Below are 25887 nucleotides of genomic sequence, written 5' to 3'. Positions count from 1 at the left end.
GTTCCTTGATGCCCATATTGCTAGAGTTACTGCCAATGCTTGTGATGCTTCTGATACTGCCGATACTATTGAGATAGAACCTGCTTTTGCTCCTGGTAGATCTAGCTCTCCTAGATATGAATTGCCTGATATACCTGAGGGTTACGTTATGGAGGGAGAGATAGCTCAGGATTTTCTTGCGTGTAAGGATGCCTATGACGCTGAGAAATTACTTCTCAAGTGGAAGGAAAAATCTCGGGAAGCTAGGATGAAATACGACCCGAGGTTTGCCACTTCACCTATCTTTATCACTGATAAGGATTATGAATTCTCTGTCGACCCTGAGATAATCTCTCTAGTCGAATCTGATCCTTTTCACGGTTATGAGTCTGAGACGGTCGTAGCCCATCTTGCCAAACTACACGATATAGCCACCCTTTTCACTAATGAGGAGAAGATTCGCCACTACTATACCGTTAAGATGTTTCCTTTCTCTCTAAAGGATGACGCTAAAGTCTGATTCACCTCTCTTGCTCCTGGATGTATGCGTAGTCCCCAGGAGATGGTCTATTACTTCTGTGAGAAATATTTCCCTGCCCATAAGAAGCAAGCTGCCTTGCAGGAAATATACAACTTTGCTCAACTCCAAGAAGAGAGTCTTCCACAAGCTTGGGGGAGGCTCGTCCAGCTACATAATGCTTTGCCTGATCACCCTCTTAAGAAGAACGAGATACTTGATATCCTCTATAACGGACTTACCGATGCCTCTAGATACCACCTAGATAGTTGTGCCGGTTGTGTTTTTAGGGAACGAACTGTAGAACAAGCTGAGACTCTATTGAATAACATCTTGATCAACGATAATGCTTGGACTATTCCCGAACCACCTCCTAAGCCAACTCCTAAGAAAAGAGGTATTCTATTCCTCAGTCCCGAAGATATGCAAGAAGCCAAGAAATCTATGCAACAGAAAGGCATTAGATCTGAAGATGTCAAAAATCTAACACCTATCGAAGAGATCCATGGTCTCGATAACCCGATACAGGTAGTAGAAGTAAATTCTCTGCATAGGTTTGATGAGAGTGATATTCCTTTTGATAAACCTGCTAGCCTATGCTTTGATGAATTTGACAACTTTGTTGCCAAACAACAGAGTTTCAATGATTATGTTAGCAGACATTTGGAACAAAGTACTCGTATGCTTAGCCATTTAAGTGCTTGTGTAGACAGAAATGTCAACGATCTGAAGCTTCTGAGTAAACATGCTTCTATGATTACTACTCAGGTAGAACAAGTACTTAAAGCTCAGAATGACTTGCTCAAGAATTAAATGACAACTCTGTCAGAGTCATTACTAGAGGAGGCAAAATGACTCAGGAACCTTTGTAACGTGAAGGTCATCCTAAGAGAATTGATCAAGATTCTCAAGGAATCAATGCTGATACACCCAGTCATCCTAAGGAGAAGAAGAAGGATGATAGAAGCTTGCATGCCAGTTCACCAAATATTGTCACACCTGAAGAACCTAATGATATTTCTGCGTCTGATGCAGAAACACAATATGGTGATGAACATGAACCTGGTGACAATATGGACAGTGAGGTTCATAATAATGCTCAACGTAACAATGATAAGGATGTGGAGATTGAACCTACGGTTAATCCTGATAACCCACAACCTAAGAAATACGATAAGAATGACTTCACTGCTAGGAAGCATGGTAAAGAAAGGGAGCCATGGGTTCAGAGACCTATGCCCTTCCCTCCTAAGCCATCCAAGAAAAAGGATGATGAGGATTTTGAGCGCTTCGTTGAGATGATAAGACCCGTCTTTCTGCAGATGCGGTTAACTGATATGCTCAAGATGTCTCCGTATGCCAAGTACATGAAAGATATCATGACTAACAAACGGAAGATACCAGATCTTGAGATCTCCACCATGCTTGCCAATTACACTTTTAAAGGTGGAACTCCTAAGAAACTTGGTGATCCCGGAGTGCCCACTATACCTTGCTCCATTAAAGGAAACTACGTAAGAACTGCCTTATGTGACCTTGGAGCCAGTGTTAGTGTTATGCCGCTTTCTCTTTATCATAGACTTGAGTTGGATAAGTTGACACCCACTAAAATTTCTATGCAAATGGCCGACAAATCAACTGCTTTCCCTATCGGCATTTGCGAGGATGTGCCTGTTGTGGTTGCTAACACCACTATCTTAACAGACTTTGTTATCTTGGATATTCCCGAGGACGATGCCATGGTTGTCATCCTCGGAAGACCCTTTTTAAACACTGCAGGGGCTGTTATAGATTGCAACAAAGGCAATGTCACTTTCCATGTCAACGGTAATGAGCACACAGTGCACTTTCCGAAGAAACGATATCAAGTACATTGCATCAATGCTATCGAAAAGACTTCATCGATTCTTATTGGGAGCTTTGAATGCTATATTCCACGTGTCAAGATGAAGTATGATTTGCTTGTTGGGGAGATACATATCCCCATTGAGGTGACTTAGTGGCTATTTGAAAATTCTCCGTTCTCTCTTGCGATTCGAGAAGGTTTTGTCATAAGGACTTGATCAATCCCATTGACGGATTTCTTTCGATGACCATGAAACGGATGAATCAAAGAGTCACGTACCTTTGTTTTAAAGCTTTCATTTTCTGCTGCTTAGAAGAAAAATGATAGAATTAGTTTAGCTTTTCCTGTTTTCTCTTTTAGCGTCCCGGAGAAAAATACCTTGAAAATAAAAGTTCTTCGATGGTCCTGAAAATTTAGTATGTTTTTTCTGGAATTTTTGAAAATTACTGGGCCTGAGAGCTGGCCTGGGGGCCAGACCAGTGGGCCACAAGCCCTCCCACTGCCACCCACCCCCCTGGTAGCGGAGTGCAAGCTTGTGGGGCCCACAGGCACCCCCTCCACTCATTCCAGCTCCCAGCCTCTTCTTCCACCTCCAGAAAAAATTGTTTCGCAGCTCAAACCCGTGTTCTTGCTCATTTGGCTGTGATTTTCGATCTCCTTGCTCAAAGCACCATTCTCCGAACCATTTTGGGGAAATTACTCCTTGGTAAGTGACTCCTCCATTGGTCCAATTAGTTTTTTGTCTAGTGCTTTATCCTTCGCGTATTCTTGCTACTTTGGTGACCCCGTTCTTGAGCTAGAAATGTTGATTTTAGCTGGTTCCAAGTAGTTTTAGCGCGTGATACGGTCTCTAGGCACTAGTAGGAGTAGTTGCTACAAGGTGTGGTTGGTCTTCATTCACTTTTCTCTTGAACTTCAAAAAATTTAGCAAAAGGAAATTATGTATAGGAGGAAGTTTCATGGTGGTTCCTCAAGTAAGAAGGGTCCCCGTCTTTCTTTTCGGGAGCCCGAACCTTATCAACTAAGGGACGCACTGGTACAACCATGTGAATGGCCTTCCGATGAGTTCATGATCGAAGCAGGTTTCAAGGATGAGTTTGATACACTTGTCCGCAATGCCGGGTTAGAAGAATTCCTCTCGGATAAATGTGAACAGTATGCTATGCTCACTGCCTCTTTCATGCGTAGATTTAAATTTTCAGTTGGTCGTGACTCATCCATACTGTTTGATCTGTACGATAAATCCTATACCGTGGATTTGGAGGATTTCACTAGGATTTGCAAGATACCCGATGGGGGTAGTATTAATGATCCTTCTAAGTCTTCGGTCAGAGACTTTGTCTCCAGTATAACTATTGGAGAAACCAGAGATATCACGCAAGCCACCATAGGAAGCATCCATTTCCCTGCCTTGCACTACCTTGCCCTCTTCATAGGTAGGTGCATTAACGGCAAGGGTGCACATTGTCACCTATGCGCTTCCGACCTTAGTATCCTTAAGAGCGAAGTGACAGGTGACAGGAGCTTCAATATGGGAGCTATAATAGCAAGGAGGCTGAATAAAAATGCCAGTGAGGGGGATTTCTGTGGTGGAGTTTATGCTACACGCTTAGCAAATTTTCTTGGAGTTTCCATGCGTCCAGAAGACCCTCCTATCCGTACAGCCTACCTTGATCGTGTCGCTCTAACACACTACCAGTTCCTTGAGAGAGATCATGGATCCCTCCTATACCGCTTGATATTTAATCGGCGTCGTGTTTTCCATATTACCCTTCCTGCTCCTGCTTTTTTGACTTTCAGGTAAAACGAAGATACTACATAACCATAGGAGAGGCAGAGGAGTATGAGAGGGAGGCGACTGCTACTCGAGGAAACTATTCAGGCAGTGAGTGCAGCACTCTCGTATAACACCCATTATGATTTTGGGTTTCGCGAGGACCATCCATGGGAGTAGACCAAGCTAGGCCAAAAGCCTAAGCTTGGGGGAGTACGTGTTCTCACCGACTTTACATTCATGCTTATGCTTTCACTTTGTTAGCCAGTGTTTACACTTTGCCATTGTATTATCCATGCTAGTTTATTTTCGTTTTCTTCTTTTCTTGTTTTGTATCCTTTTGAAAAAACCCAAAAAGATTTTTCTTTCTTCTTTTGCTTGTTGGGAGTTTTCCCGTGTAAATAGTTTTCTTTTTCTTTGGGTCAAGGTAGAAGATATTGGTTACAATGTTTATTGGTTCTTGCATGCTTACCTGTTTAGCTTTCAAAGAGCCATATTACTTTGTCTTCTCCTTTGTGTTTGCCTGCAGATTCAGCTTAGTCCAATGCGCTTATTATTGTTCACATCGTTCGATCGTGCAAATGAAAGGCAACAATGATGATATATGATGAAGTGACTGAGACTAAAAAGCTGGTATGAACTCTATCTATTTTGTTTTTGTAAATATTACTAGCTTGTCGACCCAGATTTAGCTTTGTTGTGAGAGAACCATGTTTGCAATGACAACTTAGAGATCATAGTTTCTGGTGCCATGCTTATTTAGCTGAGAGCTTATAATGGTTTGTCTTGAATGCCAACGTAGATTTTGAAATGACTATGATGTAGTATGATAGGATGATATTCTCCTTTGAATGTTTCAAGTGGCTTGACTTGGCGCATGTTCATGCATGTAGTTGAAACAAAATCAACATAGACTCTATGATGTTCGTGTTCATGGTGATTTATATCTTGTTCATGCTTGCATTTAATGTTAGTCAAACTCATTGCATCTTCATGACTGTTGTCGCTCTCTAGTTGGTCGCTTCCCAGTCTTTTGCTAGCCTTCACTTGTACTAAGAAGAATACTGCTTGTGCATCCACTTCCATAAACCCAAAAGTTTTTCCATGAGAGTCCACCATAACTACCTATTTGCGGTATCTACCTGCCGTTCCAAGTAAATTTGCATGTGCCACTATCTAAACCTTCAAGAAATAATATGTTTTGCATGCCCGAACCGCTCATGTGGTGACAGGGGGCTATTGGTATCTTCCATGCTAGGAGTGTTATCCTCGACATGTGTTTATTCACTGTCATTCACGAGAAAGGGGCCGGTAATTGGAATGCCCAGTTCCATGCTTAAATCAAAAACATAATTGTAAAACAAGACTCCCCCCGGATTGATGTTAGTATGGACGGTACCCAAGGATTCGGCTAGCCGTGGAGTGTGATTGATTGGTGGTGGGGGAGTTAAAACTTTACTTATCTGTTTGGGAACCGCCTATAGCATGAGTAGCATGGAAGATATTGAGAACTCTTGGTCATTGCGTTGACAATGAAAGCATGCTACCCAAAAGTATTATCACTGTTTTCAAAGCTTGAGCTCTGGCACCTCTGCAAATCAATGCTTCCCTCTGCGAAGGGCCTGTCTATTTATTTTCCTGTTGAGTCATCCTCCTCTTATATAAGCACCAATTAGAGAGCACCTCTGTCATTTTTATGCTTTGCTTTTGATTGATATTGAGTATGACTATGACTAGATCTTCGTTGCTATGAATTACAATGTTTAGTCAGCCCTTGATCTTTGAAAGTGCTCTGCATTTATATTTTGCGGTCTCAGAAAGAGCTAGCGAGATACCATCTATTCATATTGCTTCATGCTTGTTTTGATTGAAGTGTTGGTATTTGAAACTCATTATTATTTGCTCGTTAGCTCATTATGCCATTGATATTAGTTTACCGTGAGACCTTTGTGTCATTTGCTTATGTGGTTAACTTGTGATCTTGCTGAAATTCTGGTTATGAGTTAGATATAGTTGCAACAACAAGATCAAACAGAGTTTGTCAAAGTTTTTCTTTCTCTCTCAGTTTGTCAATTGAGTTGCTTGAGGACAAGCAAGGTTTTAAGCTTGGGGGAGTTGATACGTCTCCATCGTATCTACTTTTCCAAACTCTTTTGCCCTTGTTTTGGACTCTAATTTGCATGATTTGAATGGAACTAACCTGGACTGACGTTGTTTTCAGTAGAATTGCCTTGGTGTTGTTTTTGTGCAGAAATCAAAGTTCTCCAAACGTCCTGAAAATCTACGGGAAGCAGTTTTGGAAAATATAAAAAATATTTGCGCCAAGTTCCACCTGAGGGGGTGGGCCAGTGGGCCACAAGCCCTGGCTCCGCCACCACCCCCCTGGTGGTGGTGGGCAGGCTTGTGGGGCCCACACGGCTCTGCCGCCCCCAACCTCAGGTCTATAAGTTCCCTTTCATCCCAGAAAAAAATAAAAAGAGAAGTTTTCGTCGCGTTTGCGATACGGAGCCGCCGCCACCACCTGTTCTTCATCTGGAGGGCAGATCTGGAGTCCATCTTGGGCTCCGAAGAGGGGAAATCGTCGCCATCGTCATCATCAACCTTCTTCCCTCTCCAATTCCATGAAACTCTTCGTCGTTCGTGAGTAATCTATTTGTAGGCTCTCTGGACGGTGATGAGTAGGATGAGATCTATCATGTAATCGAGGTAGTTTTGATGGGGATTGATCCCTAGTATCCACTATGTTCTAAGATTGATGTTGCTACTACTTTGCCATGCTTAATGCTTGTCACTAGGGCCCGAGTGTCATGATTTCAGATCTGAAATTATTATGGTGTCACCAATATATGTGTGTTTTAGATCCGATCTTGCAAGTTGTAGTTACCTACTATGTGTTACGATCCGGCAACCCCGGAGTGACAATAACCGAAACCACTCCCGGTGATGACCATAGTTTGAGGAGTTCATGTGTTCACCAAGTGCTAATGTGTTGGTCCGGTTCTTTATTAAAAGGAGAACCTTAATATCTCGTAGTTTCCTTTTGGACCCCGCTGCCACGGGAGGGATGGACAATAGATGTCATGCAAGTTCTTTTCCCTAAGCACGTATGACGACACACGGAATGCATGCCTACATCACATTTACGAATGGGAGCTAGCAACATATCTCTCTATGTTATAGCTGTTGCATGATGAATATCATCCAAACAAATCACCGACCCATTGCCTACGAGTTTGTCCTACTGCTGCTGCTACTACTGTTGCTACTGCTGTTACTTGTCTTGCTCTGCTGCTGCTACTACTGTTGCTACTGCTGTTACTTGTCTTGCTCTGCTGCTGCTGCTACTGTTGCTACTGTTGTTACTTGTCTTGCTCTGCTGCTACTGTTGCTACTACTGTCGCTTGCTACTGTTGCTACTTGCTACTATTGTCACTACCGTTGTTCCTTGCCACTGCCGTTACTCGCCACTTTGTTGTTACTACTTTACTTGTAGATGCTAATCTTTCAGGTGTGGTTGGATCTGATAAATTCAGCTGTTAATACTTGAGAGTATTCTCTCACCTCCTGTCGTGCGAATCAACAAATTTGGGTCGAATACTCTACCCTCGAAAACTGCTATGATCCCATGCGCTGGTGGGCGTCAACAACATTCTTCTAGTTTCGATTGCCGAAGAGTGCTAACAACATTCTTCTGGTGCCGTTGCAAAGGGGAAGAACAGTTGACATCAGCGTGCCGCGGCCCGGGAATGCCTGTTGCAGGGCGTTGGCGCGTTGTTCGTACGCGCGTGCGTAATACATGGCCGTCTGCAGGTCCTGGGGGTCGCGCATCTCGATGTCGATGCAGATGTGGTCGGGAAGGCCGCCGACGAAGAGCTCGGCACGTTGGTGAGCCGTGACGTCAGGCACATGGCAGGCCAACGTATGAAAGCGGTCGGTGAAGTCCTGCACCGAGGTGGTGAAGGGAAGGCGACCGAGCTCGGCCAAGCGGCTCCCACGTATGGGGGGCGAACCGGAGGAGACACAGGTCGCGAAAGCGCTCCCACAGAGGCATCCTGCCCTCGTCCTGCTCGAGGGCGTAGTACCACGTCTAGGCGGCGTCATGGAGGTGGTAGGAGGCGATCCATGTGTGGACGGACGCCATGGTCCACTGCCCCCTGAAAAATTGGTCGCACTGATTGAGCCAGTTCAGGGGGTCGACGGTGCCGTCGTACGTGGCGAACTCCAGCTTGGTGAAGCGGGGCGGCTGCTGCACGTGTGGCGAGGCCGCGTAGGTGCCCTTGTGACGACCCAGCGCGGCGGAAGGAGAGTGATGTGGCACCACGGAGCTCCCGGCGTACGGGTCAGTGTACCCGCCGAACCCCCCGAAGGTGGGGGCGGGTGGCTGCAACACCGTCGGCTGTAGCGGCGTCGTCGTGTAGGTAGGCGTGTCGATCCACGTCGGTAGCGGGGACGGCGACGGCAGCCACCGGACCTGGGTGATCGGTAGGCCCTGGGGCGCGACAGTGGTCGGAAGCGGTGGCACGAAGGGCGCCGCCGGCGGAGGCGGTGGTGGCGGGGTTGCGTACTGAGCCTGGACGAAAGTCCGGAGGTTCGAGACCGCTAGGTTGAGGTCGCGGATCGCCGAGGACATCTCCGCCGGGGAGAGGACGGGGGCGGGTTCGGCCGCCAGGGCCGCGGTACCGGAGGCGGCCGGACCTGAGGTGGCCGGCGGCGGCGAGTGGTGCGACGGCGGCGGCTGCTGCGAGGTGGCGGGGAAGGCGGTGGTGGCGGCGGCGGTGGTGGTGGGAAGGTCCGACAAACTCATCGAACCCAAGCTACCTGATACCAAATTGGTAGAGGCTAGGGTTCTACCAGGTCTCGGACGTAGGTTGCAGGGGTGGAAGTGCGGGCTGCGAGGTTGGGGACGCCGGTGCCGGCGGTTGGGCGCCGTCCCGGCGAGAGAGAGAGAAAGAGGCGGCTAGGGTTTGGGGCTCCCGTCTCCTGAGGGAGACGACAACAGAATATTGTTTATTGTCTGTTTAATATCGAAGGGGTACATGTGTTTATATCGGAGGACAACCTCCACTAAACCCTAGATAACTTGGACTCTAACTTGGACTCTAATATAACTTGGACTCTAAGATAGGTAAGATAACTTGGGCTAAGCCCGTAATTAACCCTGCCCATTGGGCCTCCTCCGTTGGTACGTTGTACCGGTCATAACAAGTATAGAAACAAAATTTTGAAATTTCTCTGAAGTTGTTGAGCGAAAATGAGTTTAATATTTTCAAGAATGTTCACTTCGAAGTCGTTGATTTGTTAGTATTTTTTACAAAAAAAATCGGGTATTTAAATTCTAAGGTAAAAAAAGTGAACATCCGCCAAGGGAAATCAAACCACCCTCCCCGCCTTCTCGGATTCGGACGGCTTGGAGCACCTTGTCGGGTCGTGGGGTTTCAAGTTGAGGTCACCGAGCCTGACCACCTTCCCTGCCCCTCGCGTCGGTGGACACTATGCTCTCTGACCTTAACAGATTAGAGCATCCAGTCAAGGCCACCGAGTCCGACCGCCCTCACTGCCTACCCGCTTCGGTGAAAGTTACGCCCCATGACGTCACCAACCCAGACGACTTGGAGCATCTCACCGGGTCAATGGGGTTCCAAGTCGATGCACCCGACCAAGATGGCTTGGAGCATCTCGTCGGGTCGATGGGGTTCCAAGTAAAGGCTCCCAAGTCCGGCTGCCTTACCCGCCTCCTTGTGTACACCGAGATTTCTGTTCCGAACGACTTGGAGCATCTTCCCAGGATGGTGAGGTTACAAGTCGAGGCCACCGAATCCAACAACCTTCCTCGCCTCGACGGCCAAGGATGTATCAATTAGGTACAATTTGGGCCACATTTCGACCACTTTGATTCTGCTTATCGTACAGGTTGGTATGGCAGCTAGCGATCAGCAACGACGTAGGCGATGAAGATACAATAGTCCAGTTGGTAAGTTTTGTATATTTTTATTCCATACATTTTCTCGTCGCCAGATCAGGACCTTCATGGATCTATACATACTATGTGGCAATAAAGGAGTGGGAAGCCCGATGGCACAACGGTGCGATTGTGGGCATATCCGGTACTTTGGGAGTTATAGCTATCATTAGACTAAACATTTTTACTTGTTTATAATATGACTTATATTTTCAACATATAATCATCAGTAGTATAGTTTTCTACTTCCTCCGTCCCAAAATAAGTGACTCAAAAATGACTCAACTTTGCACTAACTTTAGTACAAAGTTGAGTCACTTTTGAGTCATTTATTTTGAGACAGAGGGAGTATTATATTTAGCAATTATGTAATGCTAAACGAGATACGAAGATAATTTAAGAATATTTTACATCACTAGCGGAAAATGCAATTCCACTAAATATTAAAATAATTTAAGGATATTACAAGGAGTGTGACAGAGTTGTTTATTTTTTGAAGACATTGTCCTTTTTTGTTTAACCAAAATCTTCTTTATCAATTTGGAAGGACAGAAACATCACTCTTCATAGATTGCTTTCAGTTACCAAAATAAATTGTAATATATTTTGGTGTTTGTGTCTATTTTAGTTTCTTTATATATCATGGCAGGGAGCTATAAATTAACCGAGGTTTCTAGAGTGCATTTTTTCTATTTAGGTGCAACTAAGAGGAATAATTATCTACACACTAAATATAAAAGTTCTAAATATGGAAAATATCTATGAGTGGTTTCTCCTAGAATGGTTGCATTGTTTTTCGTTGGTTCTTTCATTGCGAAATAGGCCTTTCATGTTCTTTGGTTCAACAATGAGCTAGCATCTCATGCATAATTTACACTTGGTCCAGAAATTAGCATCATTGGGTTTGACTTTTTCACTTGTTCGAATTCAACAATTAGCATCATTGAGTTCAACAATTGGTATCATTGAGTTCAAATACCAAATAAATAAAAATCAAAATAACAATAAAATAATATATAATCTTTGGAAAGCACTAGTTATCTTAAAACAAAGTGACAAACAAGAGGAAACTATAATACCAAAAGAAGAAGAAGAAGGCAAACACCACTAGAATTTCGCGAAGAAAGAAAAAACAATCAAAAAAGTGGGTGGGGGAATTAGAAGTATATGGAAATAAAATCTTGAACTTCAAGAAACTCACTAATAACTATGAAACGTAGAAAATCTAATTATTTTTAATGAATGTTCTTATATTATTTGTGAGCTTTTCCCAAATCCCCTGGTTGTCATGTGAACATCTAGATTTTTCGTATTGTTTCTTTTGTCGGTAAAATTCATTACCTAAAATTCTCACTTTTCACTTTTCAGTTACCTTTCTGCATATCTATTTTAACTTTCTCTTGATATATTCATAAAAGAATCTGTTTTGTGGTCACTTGTCAGAAAAAAACACTACAACTACCATGTGTTACTGGTCATAATTTTTTGAGTAACAAAGGCCAAAGATGTTTGGTGTTGAGACTAAGTGAAGGGTCAAACAACCAAACGTATCCGATCACAACCAAGTCTAAACTCGCCGAGCCAAACAATATTTCGATGGACCTTCTTCACAAAGTTCATATACTACTCCCTCCGTTCATAAATATAAGACCTTTTAAAGCGAAAATGCGTTTTGGTGGCCGAGCTACCTGCAGGCCGGTATCAGACACGTCTATGCACGTTGTGATCAGTGCCAAGCCTGTATGCAGCTATTGTATTTGTAGTAGAGGCCTTTTGCACAGTGTCCGTATTTGCTAGAAAGTAAACGATGAGAGCTCACGTATACTAGCAGGCGCACCAGTGCGTGCACAGCTGCCTGGCTCAGTCACGCGCGTACACTGACATATATATGATGCATCTGCATGACATGGGATTGGCTTCGTCAACATGTGCCATGAAAGACAGCCGTTTGAGTCGATCATGGGGCACCCATTCCACCAGACATCCCACGAAAACCCCTCAACACAGGAGAGTCCAGTCATTTTATTTTCCAATTTTAATAACTAGCAAAGTGGTCCGTTGAAATACGTGTGCTAGAATTTCACAACCAGACCACTTATCTTAGCGTTCAGTCATGAATATATTGTTTTTCATTCATATGAGGAAATTGTTGAAACAAATGTAGTAAACTTTCCTTATAATAGCAGACGGAAGGCGCGGCGGCACTCCGCGTCGGTGCCTTATCCCGCTCCTGTATGTATGTTGTTTCTTATTTGAAGATGAGAAAAGGAATGACAATGTATTCGAGGTCAAGATGGTTGTAATGATTTATACAAAGGAAGCATTTTTAGACATACCATAATCCTTTGATCATTGTGTATCACTATTAGATTTAACTGCGGAAGATCAACTGTGAAGCGATATGCCATACTATTCAAATAGGGGTCGTCTTGTTTACCTGTGTATATGAATGCTTATATGGCTTTCCAATGATCAGCGAAAGAGAGAACCATTTTTTCTCGGTCATCTCAGCAAATTTGTATAATTTGCAAGTTGGCATTATCTGGTATCTCCACAACATTCAACAAATGGGACTCCAAAGAGTCAACCATGTGGACATAATACTTGTTAAACATTCAATTTTTTTATGAAAGTTGAATTACCACGGGATTTAGAATATGTGACAAAAAATATGGTCTAATTAATCATCAATGGATACCACCAAAGAAGACATCTGTTGGGAAAAGAAACAAACCAATAATCAGGAGCTCTACCACTTTATCTATTTGAAGAAGGAGAGGCATTAAATTCAATTCTCACTATTTCGGCCAATCCCACTCTACCTCGACAGACACAGTTGCTCCTATTGATTGAACTAATTAAGATACCAGAGTTCTTTGACAACCTCCTATCAAACTAACCATGAACGTTACCAAAACAAGCCTTGGAGATGCAACAATCTATACGAAACTAATTCACCTATGAATGGTACAAAAAAAATCATGCAAAAATAATCCTGGTTTGTATGAGTTGTGCTACTCATAATAAGACCACATTTAGTACTTGAGATACAATCTACTTGTAAGTTAAATTAACAAACTGATTATTGTGGTTGAGTTCACTTCAAAGATCCATGGCAAAAAATAGAACCGTCGTACCTAAACTATTCATATTTTTATCCTGCTGCGATGCCTGTGCGAGCTCGAGGCGCCGACCACCCATCGGTGGTGGGGTCCAATCACGTTTGTCAGCCATTAGTACTGAATATTGATTTTTCTGAAAATTAAAAGTCTTGGCGTCTCTTCAAATAGTCTTGGCTTCTCCTCAAATTATGGCAATAGAAGAAGAAATGAGTCATCGGCAAGCCAATTTTAAATTTCATAGATTCTTGTATCATTAATTCATTATTAGGGATGCTTTATTTGAATATCGCATATTAAGATCACTACTTTTGACAACATTATCAAAAGTAATTTCTTATGAAAGCAGCAAATTTAGGATTTAACAAAATTTACATGAAGAAACCTAGCTAGTACTACGGTTGGTGCTGCTAATATACCGAAAACCATTAAGTTAGTTTCTATTTCTTGTGCTTTACAACTCAACGAATCCTCTCCTTCCAGATTGAGTTCTTCAGGCGAAGTTGAAAGTTAAGATCCTGATGTAGGATCGGGCGGCGGCATCTTCTTCAACGTCGCTCTCCCTCTAGGGGGCGTCGCCTTGAAGACCTTGATCCCTCCTACACTTCCTCGAGGCTGGAAGTGCATGACGTGGTCGGTAGGTGCCCGACTGGCGATGCGTAAGTGACGTTGCGACTTGTGTGGTGACGATGATGGTTGCAAGACGAACATGGTCGTGGCTTGCCTTAGTCGTGATCGTTTGGCATGCTCTTGAGAGTGAAGTCGGAGTTGCGGCGTTGCGGGGCGACATTGCGGTAACGATGCCACGCGATGAGCAGATCAAACAATGTCGGTGCAAGGTGTGCTACTGTTCTCGTGTGAGGCTTGTCATCAAAGTCGGTGTTGCTCGGTCCTCGAAGGAGATGAATGGTCGAACCAGGGAGAAAAAACTAAGGACCAAGCGAAGGGGATGAATGGTCTGAGCAGGAGAAAAATCTAAGCATCACGTTTTTCCCTTTTTTTAGCGGTAAGCACCACGTGAGCGTTAAGCTACCTGCATTGCCAAATGTTCCCGTTAGACCAAAAGTTAATGTGGCACCAACACAACAACTACCGTCAGCTACATGTGCTATTTTATAACCAGCCCAGCAGGCATATGACGTGCATGCGTAACCATGTGTACCCGAGACCCACGTACAACAGGAGCACTCCAGCTCATGGCACCGGTGTATTTCAGTTTAACACTCAGCGTATACACATACGGGAGAAAACAAGTCAGCACTCATTACAGTGCTATCGTAGACGGCACAGATACCGGCCTGCAGGTAGCTCGGCCACCAAAACGCCTCTCTCCTTTTAGAGATTTTATTACTATAGACTACATACGAAATACTCCCTTCGTCCAAAAACACTTGTCATAAGAATGAATATATCTAAATATAATTTAGTTTTAAATATATTTTTTATCCATTTATGCGACAAGTAATTCTGAAACGTAGAAAGTAGTTCATAGTAAAATCTCTAAAAAATCATATATTTAGAAAAGAAGGGAATAGGATGCATGCATGTACCTCTACCACCTCATAGAAATTGCATTATCCCAGCACGATCTTCCACTTCAAGCAAAGGTGGTACCTGCAGATGCATCGTACATGACACTCGACAGGCGAATTTTACTCGAAGACTGTAGCCGGCCAGCTGGTGTCTGAAACATATTATATCAGGTCGATCGATACTAGAGAATGTGGTGTCCTGGTGTGCAATGGATCATGGCCCAAGTGCACGCATGCGTTGCTCTTCGTTCGTTGTACACGGTCTCGTAGCATTCACTATCTCTGTTGGAGAGATCGAGAGCAGAGCATGGATGGATCACAGAGAGGAGAGATCCAGTGTACCTGACAGTAGACCTCATAAACGGTAAGGAGATGAAATCTGGATCATCTCCATGTACAATAACCGTATATTTATTTGCCTCGATTAGGCTCATTTTGCGGTTCTTGTCGAATGATTTTGTGATGTCTTTATTTTGTAATTTCTTGTACAAAATTACTCACAAAAGTAGACCAAAGCGGAGCAAACTCTTTCATGACAAACTTAATAAGCAAAAAACAATTTTGTGAATTGTCATGATCCACGGCAGTGCCAAATGCAGCCGTAGGACTTCCGGACGATTTGGGAATTTTAGGTTCGAAATACATGACAGTCCACTTGCAAATAGACAAAAACAAATATCAAGGCAGAGTCATGGTGCCAAAGTGATGAACCTACGAAAAGAACAACGTTTTTCTTTGATGAAGATGGGCAACAAGATTGCCTCTTCGTCTAAAGACCCAGATTAACTGCAAACTCTCCCTTTCGAAAGAGAGATGAGGTCGGCAACAATAACGTGTGATGCCAACCTCATCCTGCCTTCCTACACAATTCAACAAGAATAAAACAAAATCAGCTCCAGCGGGGAAAATCAAATGGATGAAATTTCTTTCCACCAGATTTTTTCATTTCTTTTTTCTTGGGAAAACCATTGATATATTCGCCATCCATCATGACAGTACAAGGTACAATAGAAATAACAAAAAATACATCCAAATCAGTCGTCATCGCTGCTCCCTATCAGAGTCGAGTAAAAGTTGTCGTAGTAAATAGTAGGAAACTCGTCGTGTTAAGGGCTCAAAGGCCAACACACCAAAACAGCAACGGTGGCCGATGAGGAGAAGTCGATCAAAGACCAACGTCGATCAAATCCCACAAGATCCATCGGAGACACACCTTCACATGCCTTCTGCTAAAACTATACAGATCGTCGGGACAAGGGCTAGGCACGCAGAACTTTATGCCATATTCAGACATCTGTCTCATCTTCCTGAACGGGACAAAACCCTAATCAACATAAAAAATACATAATAACGACTCAAGAACCCTTCCGTCGGAAAGGGACGAGGTTCACCGTGCCTCCATGACCCTAAGGCCACCGCACACAAGGCGGACTGGCGGGAGGCAGAGAAACCCTAATCGTTTGGGCAGTCATGAGAGGAGGCCGAACTGAGCTAATCAATTTGGTAAAAGTTATCATTCCTTATATATTTTAAAATGAATGAGTTGAAATTCCTAAAGTCGTAGTTAACCAACCCTATCCTCCGTCCTAATTCTAAAAAAAAATGTCCTGAGTTTTCTCCATTATTTTGTGATGCGAAACTGTCAATGGAATGAAATTTGCTCCACCAGATTGTCGTTGTTGTGTGTGAATTTTCTGTAGATGGTCAGATATTTCGCTATCACGTCTTCCCGAAATCCATTTGGTGGTCAAATTTGCAAGAGTTTGGTGCATTAAAAAATGAGGAACACGGAGCACTCCAATCGACTTCACGTGTGAGGACGCATCACCTAATCACCAAGAAACACGTTTGACCAAGCTTATGCTATCTGCACTTTACATCTAATTGCTGCGCACACACTTTGAATTGGATGAGATTGTTCACAGTGATAAATCTGTAAAGATAGCATGAAAGTGATGAGCAATTTTCTGGTGAGATTTGCACTTGAATTCCTGCAACAAAACTGTTTTCGCATGTTCAACAGATGCTGAAACTAAGCAAATCCTTGTCACAATCTGTACTTTAAAGCCATTTTATATCTGATTCAACATTGCAAGACATGTGACTGAGTTACTTGCATCATCTTGCTGCAAGATTCAGAAAGGTTTGGCGCAAGATGCGTAAAGATTGCTGCAGACACCGAATTACTGATCATGATATTGAGGTTGAGGGGCTGCTACCATTTACAGATGGGCAAAGAACATTCCTTTTCACAGTTGTTGACGACTCCAAAACTGAAACTGGGACGAGAAAACAGGGAAACAGAGAAAGAAAACAAAGGAAACGACGGTCAGCCGCGGCCGCGGCGGCCGGCGCCGTCGTCGGGTCGTGTGTGTCTACACGGCGACCCGCTGCAGGACCCTGGAGGGGACGGCGAAGCGCGCGGAGAAGGAGCGCGAGAGGTTGTCCGGCTCTACCCACGCGGCGCCGTCGTCGAAGTTCTGCGCGTAGCTGTACGCGTCGTATGGCTCCCGCGCCGCCGCCGCCGAAGAGCCCCCGACGGGCACGCAGCCGGTGGAGCAGAGCAGTATCCTCTTCTTCTCCCGGACGATCTTCCGCCACAGGCCCCTCAGCTTCGTGCCGCACCCGCGCGACGACGCGGCGGCGGGCGGCGCCCTCCCGCCGCGGACGGCGCCGACCTTGTCGTCGAAGGTGTCGAAGTCGTCTTCGTCGTCGAGGTCGAAGCCGCCGCGGACGTAGCCGCGCGACATGGAGGGCGCGCAGGAGCAGGAGGCCTGCCGCTGGAACCGCAGGCTGTCGGCGCCGTCCATGGCGAGAGCACGGCGGCAATGGCGAGAATCAAGAAGAGGAGGGAGCAGAGAGGTTGTGGGAGGTGGGAGACGCCGTCGTGGGTCGTGTATATGTAGATGGGGGGAGAGGTGGCCGGTGGGTGTTCTTTTTTTTTTAGTTAAGCACTACTAGTAAATAACTGCTCTTTTTTAGGGGCATAAATAAGTAGTCATATTGTGCTAGCATGGCACCAACACATATCTGACTGGATTATTTATTTTCTGGTGAATTGATAATAGCTGGCTAGAATTAATCATCTAACAGCACATAGCTAACTGGAGTGACCTAGAAAATTAAACCGAAATACTCATACGAAAATAATTCGGTCGCGCGAAAAATATATTTCCATCGCATGAATATCGTTGAAATAACTTGAAACATAATATTCTCATCGTACATCACAGTGTCGGATATGGATCGACATAATTTTTTGTTTCACGGCAAATATGTCTTCACGGGGCTTATGATTCAGCATTTGTATTCATGTTTCATCAACCACCTAGGTGACTTCTGAAAAAGCATTGTTGAACACATTGTTAATTATGTTTCTAAAAAAAGTACATTTTCAATTATATAATATCTCGTATTTATGATTTATCAACCACCTAAGAATATCTCGTATTTATGTTATATCAACCACCTAAGTGACTTCTAAAAAAGCATCGTTAAAGATAAAGTCAATTACAGAATATGTCATGGCAACGTCTGAGTGAAGGACCATAGCTGCACTTTTCATGAATCTTGTGTTTCCCCCTGAACCCTTCAAAATACAGCTATGCCAATTAATTCTTGCTGTCACTAAGCCAAGTGTGTCTTTACTATTTCAAATCCCCAAGACCATGCATGCAACTGGCAAATAATGAAAATGAGGAGGATGTAATCTTTATTTGCTTGCTTATCATAATGCACAAGATATGTTCTGATACGATTTTGATTTATACAACCAGAGTCTAGAGTAATGAACTCACCATCTCTAATTAAATTGCCCACGTAACTCGCAAACTTGGACTTAAAGTTATTTATGGTTTCCCGACAAACAAATTTGTTTGTCCAAATAGAAAAACTGTCTTTTGCAATGAATTATTTGTGTGTACAATTGCAGATGCTCACACACACGCACATACAATCATTTCCTATGAACGCACGCATCATCTCTATGAGCACCTCCAAGACACTGAACCGGCACAATATTTTAAGATTCAAGAAGCCATCATAGTCGCTTCGTAGTTGACAGGAACACATCTCCTCCCGCTGAATGAACATCGCCAAAAAGCGTGAAATAAATTCAGAAAAATACATGCACCATGGGCTGGTTCCACTAAAAAAAGGCTAACCATTTGAGCTATGCTCAGTTCATTGCACTGAAACATAATGATTACAAGCATTATGCCCGGAGCGAAAAAAGTTATAATTCGTTAGGAAGGGCATGAATTTCCCATCTTATCTTAGCCATTTGCAACTGAATGGAATGAGATGATAAACATATCATAGGCTGTCTTAATCATGAGAATTATTTGGGCCCGTGGTCCATGGCTATAGAAGTTGACATTTTGAAGACCCCTTTGAAGTGGAGAGAGCACCAACTGCTAGTAAACAAACCAGCCGCTCTCCTCCACTCGTAGTGGTGGCAATGGCATGACATGACCAAATAGTAAGATGGCTCAAATGTAGCTTTCTTGTAACGGGAAAATGCCTTTTGGCTCATGGTGTCATGTGATCGTTGTGGTAGATAATGTCCCCAAGTTACATTGTTTTCAGGGTTTTCTTTTTCTTTCGCCGCCGCAAAATCTTTTTGTCGTTACCGAATTCCAGCATTCCAATCCAACAAACTTGATTACATTTTATTATCGGGCTCAAAATTATGTCTGGTTCGACACGTAAACCTTTTATTTAGGGGTACCTGAATGCTGACACTGTAGTAGCTACATTTCTTTCCTCAGTTTTCACAGCATAAAGCGCATCTAGGCGCGTGCTTAGGCTCCATTGCCGGTTGTATCGATCTTGATGCCCATCATTGCATATGGAGTGTCCATTACTTTGGGATCAAGAGATGGATCATGATCGCCAAAGCGGCCCCAGCTCTACCAAAAATTACTTTTTGATGATCATGACTCGAGACTCTGTCCTTCCAATCAATCAGCGTTTGGTTTATCTGGTGGCAGCTCCTCTGTGTACATGCGCGTGTATTGGTACTTATCTTAATGTCCATCGTCTTAACGGGTTTGAAGCGGGATTCCACTAGTCCAAGCTGATTGAATCTTGTTCCTCTTGTTGCCAAGTGGCAGGTTTAAGGCTTCGGTTAGGCCTACCGTTTGGCAGCTCTGGCTGGCTGTTCTTCACTTGGGGAAAATCAATCTGTACTCTAATACGGTACTGTGTCATTGTTGTTGCATCAGCTACATATACTTTGCATTGATTTATTTTAAGAAGAAACGAACTAATATACATGTTCACGGAATAATGTAGTGGCAGGTCTACTGACGTCGACGTCTGCGTCTAGGAGTGGCGCTTTAGCAGTTGACACGGCAGTTGCATGTTTCTCACATTTTTGGATGGATTTCCAGAAGGGATTGCAACTGTTGATGGAATGTGTGATTTGTGATGAGCCCGGCACGGCAGCAACAACAATTATTGAAGGAAAAAAAACAGAGAGAAAAATAATGTGACGGTTTTGCTCAGATCGAACGCCAGATTTGGCCGTCGACGGAAGCGCCGCATGCTGCGGTTTGCAGATCTCCACGCAGGTTGGTGAGGAAAGGGATCCGATGGTCAAACAAAGCAAGCAAGATCAGAGATCAGCTGTGAAATCCTTTGGAACTCGTTTGACTTGAAAAATTCCCTGGGGGCTTTAAAAGATGGCGCTTAACGAGTGGAGAAAACGGCGTCTGTTCAGGAGAACCATTCTCCGTCAGCTTCTCCCACGAAAAAACGATGCTCAACTGCCAACGGTATACATAAATAAGTACTCACGTATCCAGCAGGGAAAGAAGCTGGTACCGTAGCGACGGGTATTAAATCCGGATTGCGACCCCGTCTTCTCAACTCGCTAGCGTACAGGGGAACACACGTCGCGGAAGGCGGCGAAAAGTGTACAGGCGTACACGCTACCAACACTGGTATGGTAGTACTCCCCCAGCCCCCCAAAAGAACAGAAGGCAAGATGAGCCCAGGCTCCGAATTGAATTATCGGGCAAAATGCTCCTGGTTTGCTCTGCATTTTTGTGACTAGGAAATACTCCCTCCGTTCCTAAATAATACTCCCTCCGTTCCTAAATAAGTGTCTTGACTTTAGTACAATTTTATACTAGAGCTAGTACAATGTTGAGACAGTTATTTTGAGACGGAGAGAGTAAGACCTTCTAGAGATTCCACTAGAAGACTACATACGGAGCAAAATGAGTGAATATACACTCTAAAATATGTCTATGTACATCCGTATGTAATTCATAGTGCAATCTTTAAAAGGTCTTATATTTAGGAACGGAGGGAGTAGCTCCTAAGTTGCTTGCTTCTTTATAGAAAGAATGGACAATATGGAATGAAATGAAACAAAAGTGCATCGCTACAACCCGGTTAAAAGATTATATGGGACTGGACCCCATAAATGGAATAAACTGGTCAGAAATTCTTTTTAAAAATTATCTTTACTACTCCCTCTGTACCGAAATATATGTCTGGAGTAGCTGAACTTTAGCTACTCCAACAACATATATATTCCGGTACAGAGGGAGTAGAATTCTAGATATGTCAAATAACCATCTTAGCAAGATTACCGTCAAGAGTTGAGTGAAGCTAAGATTGGTCATGTAATCTTCAGACCCCTTTGAATCACTATCATATGCTACCTGAGCTTGTAGGTGTAGACCATCACTGCATGCCTCTTTCTCAACCTCTGGTATCTTGTAGTAAAGGAAAACTGGTGAGTTGTATAATGGACAGAGTGACAACACAAAATTTATAATTGTCATTTGGTAACATACCACTGAACTTCTCAGCCAACTGTTTCTTTCATGACAACAGGGCAAGCACAATCAACTTCAAAGCAATGTAACGATGAAAAATTGATCAATTTCAGTAAGCCATTCACAAGTAAAGCCTACTCAGGTTTACATACAAATATTCAAGCCCAAAGTTTCAGAGAGATTGTCTGTTCATAAAACATTTGATGCAAAACAGGATGCAGAGAAAATGGTAAGCAGCCGAGCAGATTATGGACAATTTTGAAAATACAGAATTCTCGAGCGAGCAATCAGTACGAAATAAGTTTATGCGACTAAGATGGGCCATTAACTTAATATCTACACAACCAGCTTCAGTAAGCCCAAAGTAATGGTTCTTGAAGCAAGAAACCAGACGATGATCTTTACAGGATCTATAACTTCAGATCTTCGATGTACATTTCTGAGCCTCATGAAACAGTGAACTTCGGAAATGCATCCAAGCTGTTTGCTAGGAAGCCGCTGAGACCTAAACTGTCAGTTCCACTCAAAAGCCTGGAGTCAAATGCCCCAAGCTCTGGCTCACCGGTGGATTCAGGCTGAAAGCGAGCAGGTAACCATATATAAGAATCCAATCAGCAATTGGAAGAGAAAACAAAACAAAGCATAACAAAGATATCAATGTTTGTTAAGAGGCCCTAAATGATACCATTGGCACATCTGGATTTGCATTATCAGTATTGCCCAAGCCTGATATCTGAGGGCTTGACTCCTCTTTCCTGCCTTCAGTAGAGCATCGCTGCAGCAAAAGAAAGGCTGATAAGAAGCACATACTGTGTTCGCCAGACAGAACATTACAAGAAAAATGGCAGCTACCTGGTTGCCATCTGTATCAGACTCAGGAATTGCACCCAGGATAAACGAGGTAATAGCACTACTGTTGCCATGAGCTGAAGAGAACATCCTAGCTGAAGTTTGATTCCGGGGAAATGCATGACAAGTTTCTTCTGCATCCCAAACTGATGGATTTGAGACCTTCGGTTGGTTACTTGTTTGCTGGTGAGCAATCAAGGAGGCAATAGCAGCATCAAATGAATCACACGTAGCAGGAATCTGCTGGAGAATCGAACCATTTTGCAAAGGCGGTTGTTTACTGTCTTGTGAGGGTACAGCTTGCGATAAGAGTGCTCCAAAACTGATATTGGATATGCAGTCAATCCATGAGAGCGGTGTCAGTTTGCTTTGGCTATCCTAATTTTGGAAACATAAAAAGAGGATTAAGTGTCAAGTATAAATGACATCATCATTGCAAGAATCAAATGAAATTGCATACTCACCACCACAGTCTGTTCTGTGTTACACACAACGGATGGACTGGCAAATTTACTTGGAAACTCAAAAGGATCTGAAGGTTTGTTTGGAAACTCAAAAGGATCTGAAGGTTTATTTGGAAAATCGTAAGTGTCTGAAGTTTTGTTTGGAAACTCAAAATGGTCTGAAGGTTTGTCACCAATAGTCTTTTCTGCAGAGTGCAGTGGTGCCAAAGATTCTTCGCTGCTTTGTTGCTTCAAATTATGATCAAACCATCCATACCTACAGTAACAAAATGATAATTAATTGAACTTTTTTGTACTCGCTTGATTTTCATATCATGCTGTTTGACAAGAGTCTCCAAATCTGAACCATCATTGCTAATTTCTTTTATGACAAGCTAATAGATACAAAATCATGATCATCGGAATTAATGTAGAGAGAATTAAACAGAGACACACACACACACACGCATGTGTCCATAGATATTATTACAATGAAGGTAACCATTTCTCGGTAAGAAACCAAACCTTAAGCGAAATGTTGAAGGGCTGCCAACAGCAACATGAACATCAGCAGCAGTGCAAGAATCATTAATAGTCCATTTTTCACTGCCAACTATGCTATCCGGTCTAGCACCGTAAGGGAAGAGCATGAGCTCGCCTTTTGCACAGCTAGAACGACCCCATTTTGTGTTCAGATGTTGCACAATTGAGGACATCTTCTTTCGAGGAGCCAAGGTCAACTCCAGGTAAGGATTGTGTTTCTCCTGTTAATTAAGTGGTGAAAAAAGCCATAAGCTAAGCAGTACTTATACAAGTCTCTTGCAAAAACAGAGATAATCACCTGCTGTAGAACCTTCTGAATCGCCTCATCTACTGGGAAAAACTGAAGCTTCATCTTTTTAAAATAATTTGGTGGTTGAACGGATAAGTTTGTCAAATTATTAAATGGTACTTCAGTAAAGCTACCACCCTTCAATGCAATCTTACTGCCGGTAAACGATTGACCATCTTCTCTTCTGCATTTTGCCACGATATTGCCTGGAAATTTATATGGTTAAAAACTTGACAAGGACAAGTGGCTGTTACAGTCCAAATGTAGCTGCCAACAAGCACCTACTTTTCTACTTCAATTGTTGATCTGTTTTATCTGAAGTTAGAAATGGGGCACCAACACATCACCTGATGATTTGTTGGTATATTTTCCTGGCTTCAGGCAGTGCAACTTATCACCAAGTTTGACCTTTGCTTCTGTATCAGTTGGTTTACGGCGCTGCTGAGGAGCTTTCATGGTTTTGTGATATTCGTCTGCAGTGGTAGCAATCAGGTTCAATATTGATCCAGCCCTAGAAAACTCCGACCTTTCCTGCAGGTAATAAATTGTGGAACCGGTTATCGAGTCTATCTCTAGACTTCAATTTATAATGACTCTTCTCAACTTGATAAAGCGCAAATAAAAGATATGTTTCAGATCAGAAAAATGGTGAGTACCAGACTAGATTCAAATGCTACGAAATAAGAATGTTTTAATTTGATTTAGCAAGAATTCTTTTAATTGCACTTGATAATGAATATGTGATGAATGAGCACAAAATTGCAAACAAAAGAGAAAAAGGTCACTGTCTTATGTATTTACACCAACAAAAGGATAATATTCGTTCCAGTTAGGGTTCAAAACATTTGTTTCAGTTTAATAATAACTTTCAGGTCACCATTCAACAAGTTCAGCATTGTATTTGCAATAAACCAAGCAACTGATCCCTAATTGTGATTGCTACAAACCACACAGTTATGCATCAGGAAGATATGCATATGCCCCCCCCCAGGTGGCGGCAGATCTCAACCGACGAATTCGTTCACGCTCGAACCAGGGGAGAATTGAGGACGAGTTCATCCACGGTGAAACTAGGGGCGAATTGCGGATACATATCAATGCATAAATCGCCCTCTCATCTACATGAACAGGAGCGTCATTATCTGAAACAGGGGGAAAGTGAATATGATGTTACTACCCATCATCCCCTTAAACCGCCTCCTGAATCCAGCCCTTAATCCGCTCAAACCCTAGCGTCAATCCCCATCCATCAGTTAACCTAGGGTTTCCACGCTCAGACCCGAGTACCAGAGAAATCAAGTCAGAATCGCGGAAGGGGATAAGAAGGCTTACCCTGCCTTGGCGCCGCACTGGAATGGAGGGCTGCGACTCCAGGTGCCGTCCCCTTCGTGCCTGCGACTCGAAGAAGAGAGAGTTAGGGGCAGAGGATCAAGCACGGGTTCGAGAACGGAACCGCAACACCTAATCCACGAATCCTACGCCGCTCCTGACATTTCAGAACCCATCAAAGCCACGCGAATTTTACCCTACCCAACCACACCAGGCAACCCGAGGGGGCGTACCTGAGCTCGAAACCCTAGATCTCGGCGGCCGCGACGCCCGGAGCCGCGAAACCCTAGCTCCGGCTACGGATCCGCCGGCGGCGAGCCGGCCTCGGGGCCGGGGACGAAAGCCAAGCGCGGAGCCGAGGGGCGCGGATATCGGGCGCTCGCCGGAGTCGACCTGGGCTCCGGGCGGCGGGACGATCCCCTTGGCCTCGCGGGGGCGTGGAGGGGAGCGCGTGGAAGGCGGGAGGAGGAGCAGGGGAAGGGGGAGGAGCCGAGGGACCGCGAAATATTTCGTGGCAAGTTTTGCCGCCTCTTGTCCTGGCGCGCTCGGCCAAGTCCAAGTGCTCCTGAGTTTTTGTGCTGGGGTTGGGTTTTTTTTCTTTCTTTCTTTTTTGACGAGGGATATAGTACGGTGGGCCAATCCTGTTCGGCCCGTTTGTCGCTTGTTAACGAGCAAGCGCCTACTCCTCAGCTGTCAGCTCCCGGAAAATCCTATTCGCCCCTTGTATATGAAACGGTGTCGGGGCTTCGCATAAAACGAAAGGGAGATCGAGTTTAAATGCGCTGGCACAGTGTCCGATTCTGGGAACCTTCTATATGTTTCAGCCGTTTTTTTTTCGGTTTGGAAAACTTTTAGAAGGTTTTCCGAACCGTTTTTTTATTATTTTATTCTTCTCTGTTTCATTTTTTTATTTTATT

At 43.7% G+C, this 25887-nt stretch overlaps 2 protein-coding genes across 3 annotated transcripts; both read right to left on the bottom strand.

The window, feature by feature from the left end:
* Positions 1-16900: 16900 nt before the first annotated feature.
* LOC123441477 lies at positions 16901-21423 on the bottom strand. Its single transcript, XM_045117898.1, has 2 exons — positions 21401-21423; positions 16901-17660 (listed from the first exon to the last, which is right to left on the bottom strand). The coding sequence occupies exons 1-2, from the start codon at positions 21421-21423 to the stop codon at positions 17102-17104; spliced, it is 582 nt and encodes a 193-aa protein (XP_044973833.1). The 3' UTR covers positions 16901-17101.
* Positions 21424-21603: 180 nt separating this feature from the next.
* On the bottom strand, positions 21604-25513 carry LOC123442961 (TSL-kinase interacting protein 1-like). Of its 2 annotated transcripts, XM_045119158.1 has the most exons (10): positions 25204-25466; positions 24974-25033; positions 23989-24172; positions 23651-23847; positions 23335-23573; positions 23004-23086; positions 22831-22928; positions 22370-22744; positions 22203-22292; positions 21604-22092 (listed from the first exon to the last, which is right to left on the bottom strand). In XM_045119158.1, exons 3-10 carry the CDS (start codon positions 24095-24097, stop codon positions 21964-21966), a joined length of 1320 nt encoding a protein of 439 aa, XP_044975093.1. In that variant the 5' UTR covers positions 24098-24172; positions 24974-25033; positions 25204-25466; the 3' UTR covers positions 21604-21963. The 2 variants fall into 2 exon arrangements, with proteins under 2 accessions (XP_044975093.1, XP_044975092.1); XM_045119157.1 differs by having other exon boundaries at positions 22831-23086; positions 25204-25513.
* Positions 25514-25887: the final 374 nt, after the last annotated feature.

Source organism: Hordeum vulgare, chromosome 3H, assembly GCF_904849725.1.
Source record: "Hordeum vulgare subsp. vulgare chromosome 3H, MorexV3_pseudomolecules_assembly, whole genome shotgun sequence".
NCBI lineage: Eukaryota > Viridiplantae > Streptophyta > Magnoliopsida > Poales > Poaceae > Hordeum > Hordeum vulgare.
This window is presented reverse-complemented; position numbering and strand designations above follow the sequence as displayed.